This window comes from Corvus hawaiiensis, chromosome 18 (genome assembly GCF_020740725.1).
Source record: "Corvus hawaiiensis isolate bCorHaw1 chromosome 18, bCorHaw1.pri.cur, whole genome shotgun sequence".
NCBI classification, from domain to species: Eukaryota; Metazoa; Chordata; class Aves; order Passeriformes; family Corvidae; genus Corvus; species Corvus hawaiiensis.
In genome coordinates, this window is record NC_063230.1 from 10,608,603 (window position 1) to 10,629,057 (window position 20,455).

The following is a 20,455-nucleotide window of genomic DNA, read 5'->3' on the forward strand; positions in this document are numbered from 1 at the left end:
ACCAGGGAAATTTGTAAAACTCTCCCCAGCACGCAGGAGATCAGCTTTTGTTTTGTGTTTGGCCATGGAAGCAAATCCTGCTCCACTCTCCCTGACCTGGCCATTGGGATGAAATAGTGAGGAGTGGTTTTGATTCCCAGGAGGGTTTTATGCACCTGGGAAAAGCTCCTTGGGAAAGGTGCTGCACCAGCCCCAGTTCCCCAAACTCTTGGTGGCCCTGAGCCCAGCGTGTGCCATGGAGGGACATGGGGGACACAGCCCAGCTGAGTGTAGGGAGGCCACAACATCGTGGGGGATTTAATAGGGGAGAAGTCTCCTGACAGCCCACACGTAGGTCTAATAATTTACTGTAACTGCTTTTATGGCAGACCGTAAAAATCTAAAGTAAGGCTGGGAATTGTCAGAGAATCCCACACGGAGCTGAATTTCTGCGTAATCAGAAATTCTGGAGCCACCGTTTTTAGGCTCCAGTGCCTTCCTCTGGAAACTCTGAGGTGTTCACGGGGCTCCCACAGTCCTGGTGATGGGAGGGTGATGGGTGGGGTCACTGATGGAGATCGCCAGTGGTCCTGTCCAACCTCGGTGATTTTGGGAGGCAGAGATCCCCTCTCTGTTCTGACTCTGGAGAGCAGCCCCTCGCCCTGCACCCTCCTGACCACCCTCCTGCCGTCCCCAGCCTCTCCACAGGGACCGGCACCCCAGGGAATGCACAGAGGGGTTTTGTTTCCTGGGCCCCGAGCTCTCCAGTCCCCTCCATGTGGCACAGGGAGGACACGGTCTGTCCCTGGAGGGTAGCACCGAGGTAATTCTGCCTCTGAGTGCTAACCCTGAGCCGTTATCACAATTACTCCCAGGGCCACTGGATGATACTCGGTAATTACGTGGCTCTTTCATCTGGGATCTCAGAGCACTTACTGATCAATTAATTACACTTTGCAGCAGGCTTTGGCCCCGGTGCCAGATGCAGATCAATAATCCCTCTCCTGAGACGAGGCTGGCTCTGAATGACATGGCCCTGCCAGCACAGGGCTCACCCAGTGGGATGGTGTCCAGGCTCTGGGGTGCCCAGGCTGCCTGTGGAAGGTGGAGGATGAGGGCATGGAAAGCTCATGGGTGAGAATCATGGAGTTTTGGTCAGATGAGGCCTCTAACATCTTTGAATCCAAGCCTTAACCGAGCTCGGGAGGGTCCTGAGCGCTGCTGGCTCTTCCCCACCCTCCAAAGGCTTTGTTCACCTGCTGTTGGAGACAGATGGGAGAAGGGAAGTGCCAACCAGCTCCTCCCGATCCTCAGAGCCCCAGGACAAGCTGTTGACTTGGAGCTTTGAACACAACACCAAGTGCCGTGAGCACGGGTCAGAAATCTCCTCCCAGAGGGGAGCCTGGCTGCACCCAAGTCTGGATTTATAAGTATAAATAAGACGGAAAGCAGGAATTCCCCTCAGGGCAGGCAGGGGTGGGAACCACACGGTCTCCTGCCTGAAAACCCTTCAGGTTTTTCATCGGTTACTGCAGGAGGAGAGAACTCACAGGGCTGGGGAGGTGCTGGAGGAGGGAAGGATCTGCAGGAGGCTTTGGTGAGAGACTGGGAGGGCAGAGAGCTGCCAAGAGCTGCGGGTCCGTGGCAGCCCCATCCCTCCTGGCGGCAGAGGAAGGATGGGGTCAGCTGAGGACGGTGGCAGGGTCTGCCCTGGCTGGGTGCCCATCGAGGATTGAGCCCAGCTGGATCTGGGGGTTTCTGGGCTGTCAGGAGCCAGCCAAGGGCCGGCCATGCTGACAGCCCACGGAGCTTCTCACCTCTCGCTAGAAGTACCTTCTCCTCACAGACTTGCCCTGTGTTGATCTAATAAAAGATTTCCCATTGCATTTCCCCACTATCGACTCCTCAGCGATGCCAGAGCGGAAATCAAGGGTGTGGGGGCTGTCCCTGGGCACGGTGTCAGAGCCACCTCACAGCCCGGAGCAAAACTGCAGCACCTGCAGCCCGTCCCTGCCAGAGAGCCGCACCCTCCCTGTCCCAGCTCACGGCTGAGAATCGCCAGTCGCAGGCGGAGAAACTCTTCCCCCGCTCCCCCGGAGCCCCAGGGCTCAGCCGAGCTGCTCTCAGTCCCCTCCTGCTCGGCCAAAGAGCTGCGTCACTGCAGCCTGACATCCTCTCCCTCCTTTTCCCGGCTGCCCTCCGCAGTGTGTCCTCCCCGTGTCACCCGGCTGGCAGGACCGGGGCTCCCCGTCCCTGTTCCCGACACTTTGGGGGACGGTGGCACATGGGAAGGGGAGCAGAGCCGTGGAGGGGAGCTGGGCTGGAAGCAGGACAGGTTTTGTCACCCTGGGACAGTGGTGTCTGCACTCTTGGCTGTCCTTCCTTCCTTCCAGGCAGCCTTTCAGCCCAGATGGAGAGCGCCATACGGAGTTTTGTTTCCTTCCCAAAACACACGATACATTCCCTGCCTGTCTAACAAGGTGTCCGCGCCAGGCTGCGTGACACGGTGCGAGCCACAACCAGGGATCATCCCCGTCCCTGAGCGGGGACTGAGGGGGCTCTGTCCTCCCACACCCCACGTCCACCACTGGGCCACCCCACTCCTTGTCACAGCGCAGCACGGAGGAGGTTGGGGAGCTGAGGGCAGGTGTGGGGCACAGCCAGGCTGGAGATTTCCTGCTTCCACCTGGGGCTCGTTACTGAGAGCTGCTAAAAACGCAGGGTTTCCTCTTCCAGGGGTGCTCCTGTGGAGGAGGAGAAGGATGGGGAGGACTTTTACAAGGGTGTGCAGTGCTGGGGTAAGTGGGAATGGCTTAGATTAAATATTAGGAAGAAATTATTTTCTGTGACTGCCCTGAAAGCTGTGGGTGAGGAGGCGGATGTGGGAATGTCCGGGCATTGGGATGAAGTGATGCCAGCGGAGGGATAGAGGGATGAGCCATCAGCTGGGATTTCTCCAGCGCTTAAAAGCCTCCTTCACATTCTGTGCCATGAAACACAGCCGTGATTTTTGCTTTACAAGTGTTATTGCTTATAACAGCATGAAATTACAGCCAGAGCCGGTCAGCCTGGCAGCAGATAAGCAGAGCTGTGAGTGTGGCACTGTGTTGGTACACGGGGAGGGAGGGAGGGTGGTAGCCCCTGATGAGCCACATCTCTGGGCTATCCCAGTGGGAAGGCAGTGGGGATCCTACAGGGGATGCTGCAGGGTTTGGTGACGGATGTGAGCGGGCAGAAAGGATTAGGTAAGGGGCTCAAATTGGGAATAAACATGTCCAGGGCATCTTCAACCTCTCATTTGGGGACTCCAGTTCTGAGCGCCCTGGGTGCCGCTTCCAGCGCTGCTGTGTGCGTGCTCTGCTCACAGCGCTGTCCCACGCCTCCCTAAACCCCGTAATTCCTGGCATTTTCCTCACTTTCATAAGCTTTTTTACCACTCGGAGATAAAAGGTCTCCATTTACTCGTCACCGCTCTAATTCCGTTTGCGAGCTGTGGGTGTCAGCCAGAGGTGGACCAGCAGGACCCGGGAAGGATTCCTGGTGGAACGAGCCTGTGTGTGCAGGATGGGATTGATTTCACGGTGCAGAAGCCACTCAGCAGCAGCCCCTGCCTGTCCTCCTGCCATGCACAGCACTGTGGAAAATGCACTTATTCACATATTACTGATTCTCTGAAGTTCAAGCCTTCCAGGTATTTCTGGTTCCTCCCAGTCTTGCCATCTGCTTTCATCCCCGTTCATCCCACTGCCCCTGCGCCTCCCTGGTTCTGCTCTGCTGCCTGTGTTTGTCAGAGGGCAAATAAAGCAGCTGAGGGCTGGCAGTGCTGGGGACTGGGAGCGTTTTCCCGGAGACTGCGCTCTGCCAGCCTGACCTTTCCAGGGAGCAGCCCAGGCAGGGCTGCTCATGCTGCACGTGGCTTTCCCTGTGCCACAGCAGCAGCACAGCCAGGAAAGGGGCCCATCCCAGCATCTGGATGCCCAGAAAACCTTGAGCATCATGGCAAGGCAGCAGATGCCTTTGTGGGATCGGCAGTGCTCCTGGTGGGACAGTGCTGCTCTGGGAAGCAGTCGGTGCCTCTGCCTATTCCTCAGACCCTGACGGATCCCTGTGACTGATGGCCGAGTCTTTCACCCTGAACCAAGCTGACAGGTTCCAAAAACCCTGGTGATGGATGATCTCATTACCCAGGGGTGCACTGCGAGGGAGGGAGGGGAGCAAATGACTTATTGCCTTCACTGGGGGTTTTGCTGGCAGTGTGAGGGTGGTTCATTCCCTCTTCCCCAAAGCCAGGGAAGCAGCAGGTGTGCTCATCACTGCCTGGGAGGTTCCTGAGGTACTGGGAGCAGATGCTGGACAGAGGCTGGGGTGCTCCTTGCTGGTCCCTATCCTCCTGCAGCCCAGAGCGATGCTCCATTTCCAGCCCCCATGCCCAGGAGGAGCCAGTGAGATGATCCAAAGCAGCCAAGGATGTCACAGGGCTGGAAATGTGCCTGCAGCCAGGGAAAGCACCTCATTGTGCTGGAGAGCCATCTCCATGCTCACCACTCAGGGTTAGTTCATCCCCATGTGCTTGCAGCGTGGATATCTAACAGGGCGATGATCCAACACAGGAGTGGGAGGGATTTTGACTTTTCTTTTGGGGATCATGTTTGTTTTCTTGACATGCTTCAAGGAGTTCTGTGCAGCGGTGTAGAGGATGAACAGGCTCTCCCCAGCGGTGACTGGGTGCAATTTTGGTAGGGGATGAGGGATGCAGGGACTGAGGGGAGATGGACTCTGCCCTTCAGTGATGCTGGGATGTTCTGGGGCTCATGGCCCAGGGGGACACAGTTTGGTGTACCCAAGTTTGTTTGCCCTTGAAGTGAACAGTTAAAGGGAGAGTGGGAGCTTGAGCAGGGGAAGGTTCCTGGCTGTGTTAGAGGGAAGATTTGCACTGCTAGCTGTGGGATCAAGGACTGCATTAGTATCGACCTCGGGTGTGGCGAGATTTCCTAACTCAGCACAAGGCTGTGCTCGACTCTAAACCTCACAGAGCATGGGCAGCCATAGCCCCTGCCTCGCAGGAGTGTTTGGGGTCTTGATTCATCAGTGTCTCCTCAACACCCCCATTTCCCGGAGGGGAAGGATGCTCCAGCAGTGGGACCCACAGTCCTGGCTGCTGATTGTGCATCAGGCACCAACATCTGAAACCCAGCGTTGTGCTGAGCAGGATCCCAGCTCCAGTCTCAGGGAGGGAGGGAGGGAGATGATTGAGGAAGGCTGGGGGAATAAAGCTCCCCTATCCCCTTGTCCTTCTGCTGCAGCTCTGCCCTGGCACAGCAGAAAGGCCTCATGCTGGGCTCTGGGCAGAAAGAGCAGGTGATGGTTGTAAAGTCTCATGTTGCTTGCAGGAATGAGTTATCCCAGGAAAAATGCAGGTTCTCTCCTCCTGTGGGCTCCTGAAGCTTTGATATGCTCCGTCTGCGAGTGAGAGAGCCAAAGGGAACGTGGAATCAGCACCGTCTTCCCCCTGGAGTTCTTCTTCAGGCTTCACTTGGTGTCATAATGATCCAATCAATCCCAGGAGGCTCTAAATAATTATTAATTAAGGCAATGATTGGGTGATTTGGCCATCATTGCAGCTGTCTTTCACAGGGAGAGAGAAAAGCCTGTTCCTTTCTTATTTTTCCTTAAAGCCTGACTCTGATGGCACGCGGCTGCTCTGCAGAACACAATGTAATAGCAGGGTGAGTCACAGCCAAGGATTTGTATTCAATATCGGTTCGGATTACATTAGCTTTGCCTAATGCCTGAGCAATAAAGTGCCTCTTCATTGTATGGCTGCAATTTATTTCGGCTCCTGGGTTGGTACAGAGCAAACATCCATCATGCAGCAACACGTATGCCCTGTGACAGGAGTGGCCTGGGGGATGCCGGCTCTGCCTCTCCTCCTGCTGCCGGCAGGAGCTCTCATTGTCATGGAATCCTGGAATGGTTTGGGTTGGAAGGGACTTTAGAGGCCATCTTGTCCCACCCCCTGCCATGGACAGGGGCACCTTCTACTAGAGCACACTGCTCCAAGGCCTGTCCAACCTGGCCTTGGACACTTCTAGGGATGGGGAACCATCCATTTGTTCAGCCATGAAGCCTGCCCAGCTGTCACACAGGAGCCCAGCTGAGCATGGTGGCCTGTTCCCCCAGCGAGCTGTTGGACTGGTGTTGGGTGCTTCACTCCTGGAGCAGATCCCTGAATCCCCCATAACAATCCACAGGTCCTGGAGCAGCATTCCAGCGCCCTGTCATGCTCCAGGCTGCAGCTGCTGCCTCTCAGCTCTGAGCAAGGGCTCTGGCTGGGATTTGGATCCACCCAAGACCCTGGGTGGACCCGGCAGGTCCCTGAGCTGGTGGCATTCTGGTCACATCCCTGCTGTTCTCCTCCCTCTGCTGGCCTCTCCTCGGTGCCTTTCCCACTCGTGCCGTTCCCCCGTGTGCGAGCGCCTTGTCAGAGGAAGAGAGAGATGCAGGAAAGCAGCACAGGCTGCGAGAGCACAGCCCGGGCTCTGTTCTGTGCCGGCTGCAGCTGCTTGGCAAAGGCTCCCTGTGCTGGGCTCTGGCAGCTCAGCACCACCGGCACAGCCCAGAGCAAGGGCGAGAGGACAGCCAGGATTGCTTTTTTTAGTTTGCAGAGGTCTGGGAAAACGGAGCGTTTTCCTTGGCTGCCCTAACGGGATCCAGCGATGATTCACGTGGGCAGCGGTGAGTAAGAGTCTCATCTTTATTTACTCCATGGTTTCGTGCCGGCGCTGTGGAAGACCTCGGAGGAGGAGGGGCAGGTCCACAAGGAGCCTCTGTGAGCACTTCCACCCTGGCTCTGGTGGGAGGATGGCTGAGCATCGATGATTTATGAACTCTCCCGTGCAGGGCAGAGGTCCCTTTTTGCCTCGCACTGGGCTAGTTGAAGGAGGGAACCGGCCCTTTGAGCGATGCTCAAAGAAGCTGCCAGAGATTTCCTCATTGCCGAGGAAACGCCCCCGCATCTCCTCCTGCCGTGTGGCGGTGGGTGTCGCGTGGTCCCTTCCTGTTTGTCACCCAGCCAGGAGGAAGGAGCGGGGCCGTGTCTGCACTCACCCGCAAGGAGCAATCCATGAGTATTCCCAGCGAGCTCGCTGCGGTGTCCCCAGGGGGGATGGACAGGTCAAAAAGCCACCACCAAGCAGGGACCCGGTGCTGCGCCACTCACCTGGTGGTGACACAAAGTCCCAGCAATGTGGGAATGAAGGAAGTGGCTCCAGGGCTGTGCTGGGATTGAGGAATGTCCCTGGGATGGGGTTTTTAAGGCTGGGTGATGCCATCGCCATTAATTAGCCCGTGCAGCGCTGACCGCGGTGCCCGCGCTGTCCCCGGCGCTGGACGCTGCCGGTGTCAGCGCTCCGGGAGCAGAGCTGCCGTGTTCCCGCACTGCACGGAGCTGGAACGCCGCTGCCGCTGGCTGGAGCCATCGCTAGAGGTGACATCTGACTGCTGAGAGCCCGTGACTGCCAGCAGGGCTGGGCCAGTGCCAGCTCCGGGCGCCACAGCCACCGCGGGCACATGCCCGGCCTGGGATGGGGCTGCTCCGGTGCCTGTGCGGTGCCATCCACCTGCAGGGCACCACCAGCACCCTCAGCTTTCCCACCTGCATTTCCCAGGAACCAACAGCTCTCCCATGGCCTCTTTGGGACCGTTTGCTGCTGGATAACCCAGGAGCAGCACCATGGGGCTGGGCCCTCGCTTGTGGTCTGGTGGCCAAGCCAGAGCCCTGGAGGGTGCATTGTCACCCTCTTCTTTCCTCAGAGGGTGGCTTGGCCACCCCTCGCCCTCCAGGGTGTGCCAGTGGCTGTGGCAGCAGCTGCAGGAGGGCCACAAGGACTTCGCAGGGCAGGGAATTCCCTCAGTGCTTCCCAGGCTGCCGGGATGGGAACAGGGATCCCAGAGTCCTGATCTTCCCACAAACACAGCGCTGCTCCCACTAAGGAGCTTAAGCCATGGGGCTGATGCTAAACCTCTTAGTGCTGGCAGCAGCACCCAGGAGCCGATGGCTCCATGCTGAGGGTGATTCTCTGGGATTAAGAAACAGTTCCCTTCCCACAAAGTTTGGGTTAAAAAGCCCTGTTTTCTGGGACTGCTGGCGAGACGGTGTCCCACGGGAGCGGGCGGATCTGGGTTCCTTGGTAAATCTACTGCCATCCAAGAAGAAAACACATTTTAATCAAATCCAAGGCAATGCTGCAATCTAGACACAGGAAATATAGGCCATGCTCACAAACTGGGAGGCTGCGTCCCAGAAAACATCAAATGTGAAAATCATTTAGAGGCTGGAGGAGTAAAAGCAGCTCCACAGGCATTCTTAGGGCTCTGGCATCCTCCAAGGCTGGAGCCAGCGGCCCCAGAACAACCCTGGTGAGGTTTAGGGAGTTGCCATGGTCCTGGCACAGTCCTGATGCACCTGTGGGACCGAGGGGAATATTCCATGCAGGGCTGGGAAATGTGGTTCATTAAAGAGGGGTTTGGCAAACAGGAGAGGGTGAATAAAAGAGGAGGAAAATTCTCTGAGGACTGAAAAAACACCACTGAAAGGCGAGGAGGAAGGGAGGTCCCTGGGGTTTAGCCGAAGGAGGATCCAGAGGTGCCTTGAATCCACTGTGCAAGAATGTTCCTGGGATACAGCAGGCTCTGAAAGGGCCTTTTAATCCAACAGGGAAAGCACACGAGAGCCAACAACTGGAAGCCAGAGCCAGACACACTTAAATTAGAACAAAAGACACATTTCTAATAGTGAGGCAATTAACCACTGGAACGAATTATCAAGGGGAAGTGGTGTTTTCTCAGCTTCTTGAAGTTTTCAAATTAAGTTGGGATGGTTTTTTCTGAGAAAAATCTTCACTTGAGCAAAAACAACTGGAGGAACTTACTGCCTGTGCTCGAAAGTCAGCCCAGACCCTGCAGAACACTCTGGCCACAAAACCAGCTTTTTATAAAACTGGTGGAATTTTTAAGTAATTGCCCTGGAATGGGAAGAAGAGACATTTCCCATCATATTCCTATTCCCAGTGAAGCCAGGACCGCTGGCCCTGCCACAGGCCGTGCTTTTACACTTGTCACCCTCGGGGCAATTCCTTTGCCCTTTGGTAAATATTGTCCGAACAAAATTTGGAATTTGGAGAATGGCCTGGATGCTGCCCCAGGGACCTGCTCTGGGTCATGGTGCAGGTGCAAAACCACGCTGGAAGCAGAGCCCTGTCTGAGCTGGGGCTCTCCTTGCAGGACGCTGTAAATACACAGATATCTATATTTATATTTATCTATTTACATTTCTATGGCACACTGACAAGCCTCCAGCAGTGGCACCGCTGCTGTGGCCATGCCTGAGGCGAGGGTGTCCCTGTGTGTTTGGTGTCAGACAGTTTGGCCCTTCCCGTGAGCCGGGGCTGAGCTGGGAAGTCAATCACAGCAGCTCCGTAGAGCTCTGGTCCTGTAATTACTCCGTGATTAAATAAAAACGTAATTCCTTCAACACCTCCGCACTCCTGCTTTATTGCAGGAGAGCCCACACAAGGAATTAATGTTTAAATAATGGCTTTCCTCCCCAGGAGCAGGCTCTGAGATAGGCAGGAATATGTTAATGCTCTGTCCCGCAGATGGAAGGAGCAGCACCTTGCTGGGGGCCGCAGAGGCGACAGTGCAGCATCCACTGGGATTTTCCCACTCATCTCTATCTCCATGTCTTCTGGGCACAGCCCAGGGGTCCCTCTGGATTCAGCCCCCCAAATCCCCACCCCAGCTGGCACGAGGAGCCTTTCCCGCAATGCCAGGGCTTGGAAGCTGCCTGGTAATTCCTGCAATTCAGATGGAAGTTTGATGCCTGGAGGAGTGCAGAGAATTCCAGCCTCTGGCTGCGCTGATTCCTAAGCTGTCCATCTTTTCCTATCGGCAGATGCCAGCTGGGACGTCAGTGCCTGGTGAAGAATTGTCTCTCTCTGCAAAGGGCGACGCCGTTTCAACCTCTTTATTAAACCAAGCACAATCCTGTGCACCAGCAGAGATGAAGAAAAGCTCCTGATAAGTGGGACTGGCCATTCCCCGAGTTCCCAGTCTCCTTGGTTACAGTACGCCACACAAGTGCTTTTCTCGGAGAGCAGGCTGTGAGCAGGGAGTCTGAATCCCAGATTTTGAGAGGTTCCCCATCTCCCTGCCTCATACCTGGTGCTGGGAGGATGCTCAGCACACGACGGGGTGGGGAACGGGCTCCTGCTGGTTTTGCTGAGAGTCAGAGCAGATCCAATGGACTCTGTGCAATCCCAGATCCCAAAGCCTGGACGAGCTGCTGCCAGCTATTAACAAGACTGAATGAGGGATGTGCTGCCTGTTGGAACTGGTGTGAGGATATGGGGAGCAGTAGGGGGCTCAGAGAGCCTCAGCCCTCACCCAGCTCCTCCAGGGAAGCCCAGGAGGGTGCTGGTCCCATATCCAGTGACAGGAGGGTGCCAGTCCCATATCCAGTGACAGGAGGGTGCCAGTCCCATATCCAGTGACAGGAGGATGCCGGTCCCATATCCAGTGACAGGAGGATGCTGGTTCCATATCCAGTGACAGGAGGATGCTGGTCCCATATCCAGTGACAGGAGGGTGCCAGTCCCACATCCCGTGACAAAAAGGTGCTGGTCCCAGCTCTAGAGCACAGGCAGGAGTAGCTTCAACACAAGTTTGCCACTCTGACCCTGCACCAATGCTGTGCCCACGGTGCCACGTGCTGCAATGCCACCTCGGTGGTGTCACCCAGGGCACGGCAGTCCCAAGGGGTTGCTGTCACCACAGCCAACCTGTGGCAGCCATTAGTAACGTGATCCCCTGGCTGGTCAGAACCTCCTGTACCTATGGTAATGGACTACCATAATTCACAATTATAATGTCAGATTTAAACCCAGGGCTTGTGCAAAAGGCTAAAAATATCCCTTTGCTCATGGGATCTCAGTATTATTTGCTTTGCTATATTGGAAGCTAAATGCTCTCACGAACATCAAGTGATTGTGCTGAGATTAAACACTTTTCTTCTGTTTATGCACGTTTCACCCTTTTATAGTTTTATTAAAACGCTGGCTGCACTCTCAATTAAGTGAATCATTTCTGCAGTTGTAAGCACATTTCATAGGAATAAATAATTTAATCTGCAGGGTGTTTTGGGCTCAAAACCACAACGCTAAGATATTGGGGGGTGCAGAGGTGAGACGGGGGAGCAGGCAGTGCCATTTCACAGTGCTCCAGCTGGGGTCAGGGATGTGAGCACAAAACCCTCCAGGTGTGCCCTGGGTGTGCCCCCTCACACATCTGGTTTGCACCTCCAGCCCATCCCACCACCCACAGGGAAAAAGGGGACTCACATTCCCCTTCCTACACCCCATTAGTCCTGCGTTGTCCTCGGCCACCCATCACAGCCATGCCACTGACATCTTTCATCTGAGGAGCCCAAAGCCCCCTGCAAATATTAAAGAATTAATCACCCAAAATGCACAGCTTGCGCTCCGCCAAGCTCGCAGTCGTCATTTCTGCGAATTTCGCATGGAAAAATCTGTCTGTTTTCTGCCATTTCTTAACCTCCAAATGTTGCTTTCTTGGCACTTTCCAGAAAGCACATGTTCACGTTTCCAGCACAGAGTCCTGTTTCCCTGGATCCCTGCCCACGTTCCCCGTGCTCGGCTGAGCTGCCACGTCCTGGTGCTGGTCCTAGTGCTGGTCCTGGTGCCTGCCCAGGGCACCCCAGCACCAAACCCTGTTCCCCCTCCCTGGCACCTCTCCTGGGTGTGTTTGTACAGCACCAGGCAGACAAAATCCCTGCGAAATCCCACCCACCACTGCTGGGAAACTCTGGCAAAGCAGGATGGCTTTATCCTTCAGGATGGCAGCTGACAAAGGCGGTGCTGTTGGAGAGTAATTAAAATGGACAGGTACCAAACCTTTGTCTTAAAACCCCCGAGACCTTGAGCTATTTCTGACACATAAGCAAAAAGTGGCAGCAGCGTGACAAGCTCAGGGTCACAGCCAGCTCCGAGGGGCCCTTTTCCCAAGGCACAGCCATGGTGCCCTGGCTGCTCCAGCCAGCAGATGAAAACATGAATATTCCTTAGGAAAAGCATTTTCAGCAGCACCAGTTCGCCCCAGTTTTGGATTTTTGCTGTAGGTGATGCCTGGGTGGGTTGGAGTCAGTGCCAGCCCGAAGGTCTGCAACAGGAATGCAAATCAGCCTCAGATCTGGGATTTGCTTCTGCTGGGTGGGTTTTATTCCCTTTAAAACCCTCCCTCTGCTCCAGGTGCCCCAGTGCCAGCAAGGGGCTCTGGAAGGGTTCCTGCAGCAGGAGCTCTCTCCTCGGCTGATTTGCAATGTGCCGCACAAGCACAAAGACCTTGCACTGTAATTAAGCTCTGGCTGTTCTTTCAGGACTTAGATTCAGAGAAATTAATCACTCAGAAAGAGCAGCTTGACTGGGAGTTGAGGGAAAAACAACCCTTTCCCCCCAAAGCCACGGCCAGTGTGTGGAGGTTTATGCCCAGCAGTGGCAGCTCCCTCTTCATCACATGGGTGAGCAAATGAGGACCCATCCTGCCTTCAGTCCTCTTATAAATTATTTAGCACAATCCAAATTACTGGGAATGTTCACTGTCTGTCCAGCAAAATCTAATTTGTATAAAGCTCATTTGGCAGCGATTTTCCTTAATGGCCAGGGTGGCCTTCTGTGGGTGTGTTGTAAAAGTGATCTCTTGGGCACAGGTGGGAAAGGCCTGCGTGGGCTTGCACTCCAAAATAACAACCAAAAATTAATTATAGCCATTATAACAGCTCAAAAGTACATTTAGTGAAAGTGGAAAATAGAATGAGGATAATTATAGTGGTTTTTCCCTACTGTATCAGTCATTTGATGACTTAGCAAGCTCCTCTATAAATATAGAACACATCAATAAAATACATCATACAGGATACAGAACACAGAATATATAACATCTTACATAATATACAGTAGACAATGTAATTGTAAGGTGTATCAATAGATAATATGTATCTAACATCTATTTATATCTAATGATTTCTTTATAATGAATATGCAAAATATATATTAGCTGGATATGATACATAATATATTTAATATATAAAATACACAATATATTTAATGTATATATTATATATTTAATATAGAAGATACATTATATATATATATTATATAATGCATATAATACATTTTCTGGACATTTTGAGTTGAGAGAGACCAGGAGCCATCCAGGGACACGTGGGGGTCTGGAGCAGAGCCAGTCCTGTCCCTACTGCTCCTGGGCAGATTCCAGCCTGGGGAGGTCACTGAACAGCCCCACCACATCCCCCTTTGCCATCTGGATCTCAGCTTTTCCAGGCCCCTGGAGCAGCAGGATCAGCGTCAGCCTAAACTGAGCCCAGCAGAGCCTCAGCCCAGACACCCCACTCCTTCCTCTGACTCCTTGTCCCACCTTCAGGGATTTTTCCCCCTCAGAGAGAGTGAGGTGCTGGCATGTGTGTGTGTGTGGGGTGGATGATATTCCCAGATGATCCGGGATGCTCTGGGCTCCGCCAGGATCGCCAGGAGCCTCGCTGGAGCGCAGCACGCACCTGTCAGCGGCGCGGCAGGAGGGTGTGGGCTGGCTGGCACTGAGGCAGGAATCCCAGCGGGACTTCAATAAGGATAAAGCTCAGCCTGATAAAACCAAGCCCCAGCCTGACAGATGGCCCTGAGCGAGGGGGAAAGGCGGGAGCTGGGCAGGGAGCACATCCTGCCTTCCTCCCTACTGTTCCCACTCCAGCATCGGCAATGAGGGACACCCTGGGAAGGGCTAAGATCCTGATTTTGGTGGGGACAGGGGACTTGGGGTCACCCTCAGTGGTCCTGCACAGCACAGAGACACAATTCCCACTCTCCATCCGCACAGGGATGAGGAGGGTGCCCAAGGCTGCACTGCTTTGGCAAACCCAGTCCATTTTAATTTTCCATCCATCCCTGCCGTGCCACGCCATGCCAAGGACTTGGCTCATCTCTTCACGGACCCTTTTCCCCCATTCCAAACCCATTTGGAAGTCCCTGTGCTGGGGATGGGCTTGGCCACTGCCGGAGCTGCTGGAGCACGAGCCCAGCCTCAAGAGCAAGCAGTGAGCAGGGGGCAGGGGGAGGCTGCCACGCCTGCTGAGCCACCGGAAGGAAGAACAATTTCAATTCTATCTCCCTTTTGGAAGGGACACATTTAATGGCAGAGAGGCTCCATGCATGGCAGCAATCGGGAATTAACTCCCTTCATCCAAGTGCCGTGAAATTGAATCCTGTCAGCGCGAGCAGGAGCTGAACATGGTGCAGGAGAGGTGGGGCTTCCACGTCCCCATCCTGCTGCCAGAGCCACCAACCCATCAGGACAACCCTGGCTGCTCTATCAGGTGAGGATGTGCAGCTCTGGGTGGTTCCCATCCCTCTGAGCAGAGCTAGGAGTCAAAGCCAAGCATTCACAGATACAGGCGTTGGGAAGACCAGCTTATTTGTTGGAAAAGAGGCTCATGGACGTGGCTAATCACTTGGAAGTGCAGTAAATGGAGTTCCCTGATTGCTCTGAGAGCATTGGAGGAGGCCACAGAGCACCTCAGGCACATGGTAGGATTCTCGGGGTGGTGTGGCACAGGACTAGGAGTTGGATTGATGATCCCTGTGAGTCCCTTGCAACTCAGGAATTCTATGATCTCCCTGATGCTCAGCACAGCAAAGGTGCCATGATTCAGGGGGGTGATGGGGAGACCAGGGGGGTCTCCAGCCCTGGTACCCACCTCAGAAGGGACTGGGAATTGCACCCAAGCCTGCCCAGCTCACGCTCAGTGCTGCTGGATTCTCCCTGAGAGATGGATGTGACGAGCCAAAGGCAGCTCTGCCAGCAGGAAAGCAGCCGGTCCTAGCACCGGGAGTGCTGCAGGATAGCTCTGGACACTCAATCCTGAGTGATGGGCATCATGCAGAGAAGGAGCTCTTACAGAGATCACTCCTCTGAGGAGGGCTTTCCACAGGCACAGCCAGTGGAAGAAAAGAGCACGCTTTAATTGCGCTAATTAGAGACTTGGCAGTCTCGTTGCTTGATGCTTTTTGCATTTGCTGCGGAGATATTTCCCTTTGCCAGGGTCTGCCCTTCCCGGAGAGGGAGGGATGGCTGCTGTGGGGTGCTGGGGTCCAGGGGCATTACCCTCACATTCCTGCTGATCCCAGCTCTGAGATGCACTTGGGTGAAGGATCCTGGCTGACAGGATCCCTTCTCCAGGGGTGACGTGGAGCCTCCACACTTCCCATCCTTGCCAGCAGCACAGGGCAAAGCTCTTGTGCTGGAAGCAGGAGAATGTACTGAAACACAGGGGCAAAGGGAATAACTCCTGTCCTCCCACTCCAGGCTATAAATGGCCATGGTCCTGCTCCTGGCTGGCTCAGCCATCGTTTTTGTGTCTCCTGAGCATTCTGGGGGGAGTGAGGAACAGGAGCTTTCTCTCCTGTGCCGTGCACACGCCGTATTTTCCGCTGGCCAGCACTGATGGATGGCTCGGTCTCACCATCCGTGAGCTTTGCTCTCTGGCTGCTCCAAGGGCAAACAATTCTCTGGACTCAGCCTGAAACGCTCCAGGCCAAGCATCGTTTTGTCCTGGTTTGTCATTAAAGGATGTGCACAGCCATTCCAAGTGACAGAGCAATTTCCTTTGTGTCCTGCAAAGCAAAAGGAAAAGAAAGAAGTCAGCGTATTACACACAAATCTGCTTTTCTCCTGCAAGTTGAAATAGGAACAGCTTAATTTCCAGCAAAGCCAACGCTGTAGTAATTCCAAATCAAAGGCTTCGTGTCAAAGAAATCATTTTGCTACAGCCACAAATAATGAGCAATTTATGTCACGTTTGGAGATTAGATTAAAAACGAGCTGCAAAGAGACACCTCAGCTGGTGGTGGTTGTAGGTCTGACTTCAGAAGCCAAAGGTGGGGCAGCACTGGATTCCTGGCCCTGGGTGTCCCTCCTCCAGGTGCCACTGGTGTCCCTCCCCTCAGGTGCCAGCAGTTGGCTCTGGGCAGGCTGGGCTCCCAAGGGCTGCTGCCTCTGCCATGGAGCCAGGTTGGGAGAGCTGGGGGCGTTCACCTGGACAAGAGAAGGCTCCAGGGAGAGCTCAGAGCCCCTTCCAGGGCCTAAAGGGGCTCCAGGAGAGCTGGAGAGGGACTGGGGACAAGGGATGGAGGGACGGGACGAAGGGAAATGGCTTCCCACTGCCAGAGGGCAGGGATGGATGGGATATTGGGAAGGAATTGTTCCCTGGGAGGGTGGGCAGGCCCTGGCACAGGGTGCCCAGAGAAGCTGTGGCTGCCCCTGGATCCCTGGCAGTGTCCAAGGCCAGGTTGGACATTGGGGCTTGGAGCAGCCTGGGACAGTGGAAGGTGTCCCTGCCCATGGCAGAGGAAGGAACTGGATGATTTTTAAGGTCCCGTCCCACCCAAACCCTTCTGTGATTCCCTCCTTCTATGAAATCCCTCTGGGGAGAAATACTTGCTGCAAAGAGAAAAGCACTTGCTTTTCTCTCCCAGAAACAGCAGAATCATTAAAAAAAGACCAATTTTAAACTAATTAGAGGCAATTTCTTCATTTGCTGCCTTCTTGCATGAGGCACACATCGTGAAAGGGACACGTGGGAGCACAGGGAATGTCACCCTGAGCAGAGCTGCCTCCTGCCAGGCTGCTGGCCCTGCAGGGACCGAGGAATCGCCAGGAACTGCTGACAGGCGGCCGAGCAAAGTGCTGATGTGAGGCCTCATCCCCAGGCTCCTCATCCATTGCTGACAAGGAAAATGCTGCTTGCTGCAAGGCCTTCGCTTTAAATTAGAACTGAAGGTGAAGAATCCAACAGGCAAAACAAAATGCTGAACAGTGCCCAACTGGCTTTTCAAGCTGCCATTGCCCCCTGGCTGTCCCGGGGGGTCCAGGGAGGTTGTGCAAATTGGTGCAAATTTCCCAGCCAAGCAAATGACTTGGAAATTGCTGATGGAAGAGGACAGATTTGTGCACAGATCCTTTTGCCCCAAACCTCTGATCAAGGATTAAGTTTGGATCTCTTCTAGGAAAGAAGGGTGAGGCTGAGAAAAGAGCTTTTTGTGCATGTGGAAGGACGGGCTGGGCTCTGCACTGCACCACTCCCATGGACCTGCTCCCACCGTGGGGAACGGAATAACGAGAAGGGACCTGCGTGTCAAAGAAGCAAATATTTTATTGTGTAAAAACCAAGCAGGCATTAAATAGAGCCTCCCACTGCCCCCCACACCACGTGCCTGGCATGCCACTGGGATGTGCCCAGATATCCCCCACAGGCTGGAGCCATGGAAGCACAGACAGATCCATCTTCAAATACCTGTGGAACTATAAATGGTTCTGAGCTCTGCTGTTGCTGGGTGCCACACTGAGACCCAAGAGCCTTCTCAAAGATGGTTTTTGAGCAGTGCAATGTTGGATGAGACACCCGGGCTGCAGCTCTGGGTTACAAAGGAGGGGTTTGGTGTTCCTCCAGCTCCTCCCAGCGTGGCCTTTCCCTGGCCATGACATGTCCTCAGCATCTGTGGCAGCCGCTGGGTTTTAATTAAAGCACCAACTCCCACGTCAAAAAACTGCAGGAGAACAGGAAAGTCCTCATCCCCGCGGCTGGCCCTGAGCAAAGCTGCGGCGCTGGGAAACGGGGCAGGAGCACAAGGAAACCGTGTCCAAGACCAAAAAAGTTTGTAGAACCATCCCATGACTTTCGTGGAGCCACCTGCAGTCTCTGCTCACGTGAGGTGGTTCTGCCAGGAGCAGGGAAGCCGTGTGCCCAACGTGGCTCCTCGTCGGGGCCGGCTGCTGCGCTTGATCGAAAGGAATCCTGCAGAAAGTGGGACGTTGCATTATGCAGATTTGCTTCCTGGAAAGAAATGTTTTATTAAAACACGCTCCCTTCGTGTGTTGGCTTAGTCAATCTGGTCACAGCTTGACATCCAATAAGTTACTCTAAAGGCAGTGGTTTTACAAAATGTTTTTCTAATCTATTTTAAACACTTAATTACAGTTCTGGCGCATTCATTAGGGACTCTGCTTTCAAACCTGGATTGCAGCAATAAATCCTAATTTTCCAAGTGTCAGTTGCAATCCAGACATGGCAGCCAAGTGGGTGTCGGGGGCTGTTGATGACTGGGGGAAGGATGTCTGGGCCAGGCAGGAGCCCTGTTCTCCAGAGAGGGAACTCCCAGCATCCAGCCCGAGCTGATTTCTAATCACCAAAAGAAACTTGGGCCCCTGAGGAGAGAGCGCTCGAGGGCCTTGGGGGGATGTGTCTGCTGGGTGCTAGGGTGGGAGCTGAGGGATGCTGTTTTGGGAAACCCCAGTGAATTCTGAGCTGGTGCTGTGGACGGCTCTGCTGGGGCTGTCCCTGGCAACAGAAGCGTCCCCATTGCAGCCCTGAAGGTGCAAAGGCAAGGGGGGGGCCAGTCCCAGTGCCACACACCCCGAGGGACACCCTGGCAGCCCTGGGATGCTCTGACATGCCAGGAGGAGCACAGGGACTCCAGCTGCCCTGAGGTACCCCGTCCTCACACACTCCCCAGCATCAGCACAGGCACCAAAGGACCGTGGATCAGAGCCAGCATCCCAAACGCGCCCCCACAGCTCTGAGCTCAGTGGCTCAGCACAGTTACCTCAGTCTTTGCCCAGGTACTTCTTCATGATGCTGCTGACATCGTCCTCCTTCCCCTCAGCCTCGGCACGGCGGCTCATCCCGCTGCCCTGGCTGCTGCCTCTGCTGCTGGAGCCCTCCCCGTCCCCTCTCGGGGGCTGCGGCCGGCGCTTGATGCTGTCGGCACTCCGGGAGGAGAGGTGGGAGCCAGAGGATGAGGAGGTGTCCGAGAGGTCTCCGGGCTCTTCCCGGCTGCTCTTGGCCGTGCCCTTGGTCTCGGAGGACTCCAGAGTGCCCGCTATGGCCTCATCCTCGAAGCGCACGGTGAGGGGCCGGTGGCCGTCCCTTCTGTCCCTGCGGGGTCTGGCCAGGCTGCTGGTGGAGCGGGACTTGCGGATGGCCGGCAGGAAATCGTCAAAGTCAACCTTGGTTCTCCTCTCATAGTTGAGGGTGGGTATTCGCCAGCTGAAGGGGTCACTCGCCTTCCCCTCACCCAGCCCATCGCTGGACAGGGAGCTCAGAAATCCCTCAGGCTCCTTCCCCAGCTCCACGTCCTCCAGCGACGGCTCCAGGCAGCTCCTCCAGGAGCTCAGCCGTGACACACCCAGCACCTCCACCCCGGCAGCCGGGGAGCTCGGCCGGCGGCCGGAGCCGTCGAGGGCCGGCAGGAGGGAGTCGTAGGAGCCGAATTTCGATGCCCTCTTCAGCGCTGGGGAACGCGAGGGCTCGGCTGGCTCCGAGGCCATGCTCCGCAGGCTAGAGGAGCGTGCGAGGCTGGCACCTGCTCCCTCCCCTTCCCCTGCCTGACCCCCCTCCAGCCTCCCCAGGGGCTCCTCGGCCGCCGGGACCGCCCGGCAGCGCCGCAGGGCCGCGGCACCGGTGGTGCGGTAAATGGGGAGCGGAGAGGTGTCCGCCCCCAGCGTGGGCAGCCCCGGCTCCCGCTCCGCTGCCCGCTGCCGCCGCAGCTCCTCCACGTACTCGGAGAGGGCAGCCGAGCTGGGCACCGGCCCCGATGCCACTGAGAGCCTCCTTCTGCTGGGCACCGGCGGAGACACCGCGCTGGAGAACCTCCCGTCCGCAGCCGGGGAGCTGCCCCGCCGCAGCAGCGATGGGGACGTCTCTCCTGTCCTATCCGTGGGCTTCTTTGGGCTCTCCAGCTCCTCTTCTTCTGCCAGAGGTTTTCCACAGTCCCGTCTTCTGGCCCCCAGCAGGGGACTCGCCGTCCTCCCCGGATCTGCAGCCTCGCCAGGCCTGGAAGAGCTCCGGGAGGACAGCGGCCGACTCAGAGCGGGCTCCTTGGTGTCTCTGCTCACCCTGAACGACAGAAATTGGTGTTAGTTTAGACTGGGGGATTCCCAGTGACTGGGATGTCATTCAGCACGTGAAAAGCCGGCATTGGCATGGGAGTCTCGGGATAAACTCACTGCTGCATCCAGCAGTTGGGCAACGCCCAAGGATTTTATCTTAGCCCAGGTCAGCCAGGCCGGGTAATTCCTGGTGTAGAGCGTGTGGTGTTGGCTTCAGCTCTGCCAAGCCAACACTTACCTCCAAATATCCTTTTTCTTGACAGATTACAGCAATATGTAGGATTTATTTTATTTCTGTCAAAGCCAAAGATTATTCACTAAAATTTTATGAAACCAGCTCGCAGCGCACCCCCGACGCATCTCACTGTTATTGCTGGGCATGTTTCACCCAGGCTGCTGCTCTAACAGTTCTGAACTGCAGGAGCCCTGCAACACCTGGGCAGCA

At 55.3% G+C, this 20,455-nt stretch overlaps 1 protein-coding gene and 1 long non-coding RNA gene across 2 annotated transcripts in view; one reads left to right on the forward strand and one right to left on the reverse strand.

The window, feature by feature from the left end:
* Positions 1–6,579: 6,579 nt before the first annotated feature.
* Positions 6,580–11,106, forward strand: LOC125335372. The gene is made up of 2 exons (XR_007207430.1): positions 6,580–6,714; positions 9,932–11,106. It is a non-coding gene; the product is annotated as an uncharacterized LOC125335372 (long non-coding RNA).
* Positions 11,107–17,257: 6,151 nt separating this feature from the next.
* The window catches only part of MYO18B (myosin XVIIIB), a 56,984-nt gene continuing 53,786 nt past the window's right edge, over positions 17,258–20,455 (reverse strand). Inside the window, exons 43-44 of the mRNA XM_048323171.1 lie at positions 18,726–20,017; positions 17,258–17,956 (exon numbers count right to left, since the gene is read on the reverse strand). Of these exons, the coding sequence (XP_048179128.1) occupies positions 18,727–20,017 (1,291 nt within the window). The 3' untranslated portion in view covers positions 17,258–17,956; position 18,726. The remainder of the gene's footprint in view (positions 17,957–18,725; positions 20,018–20,455) is intronic.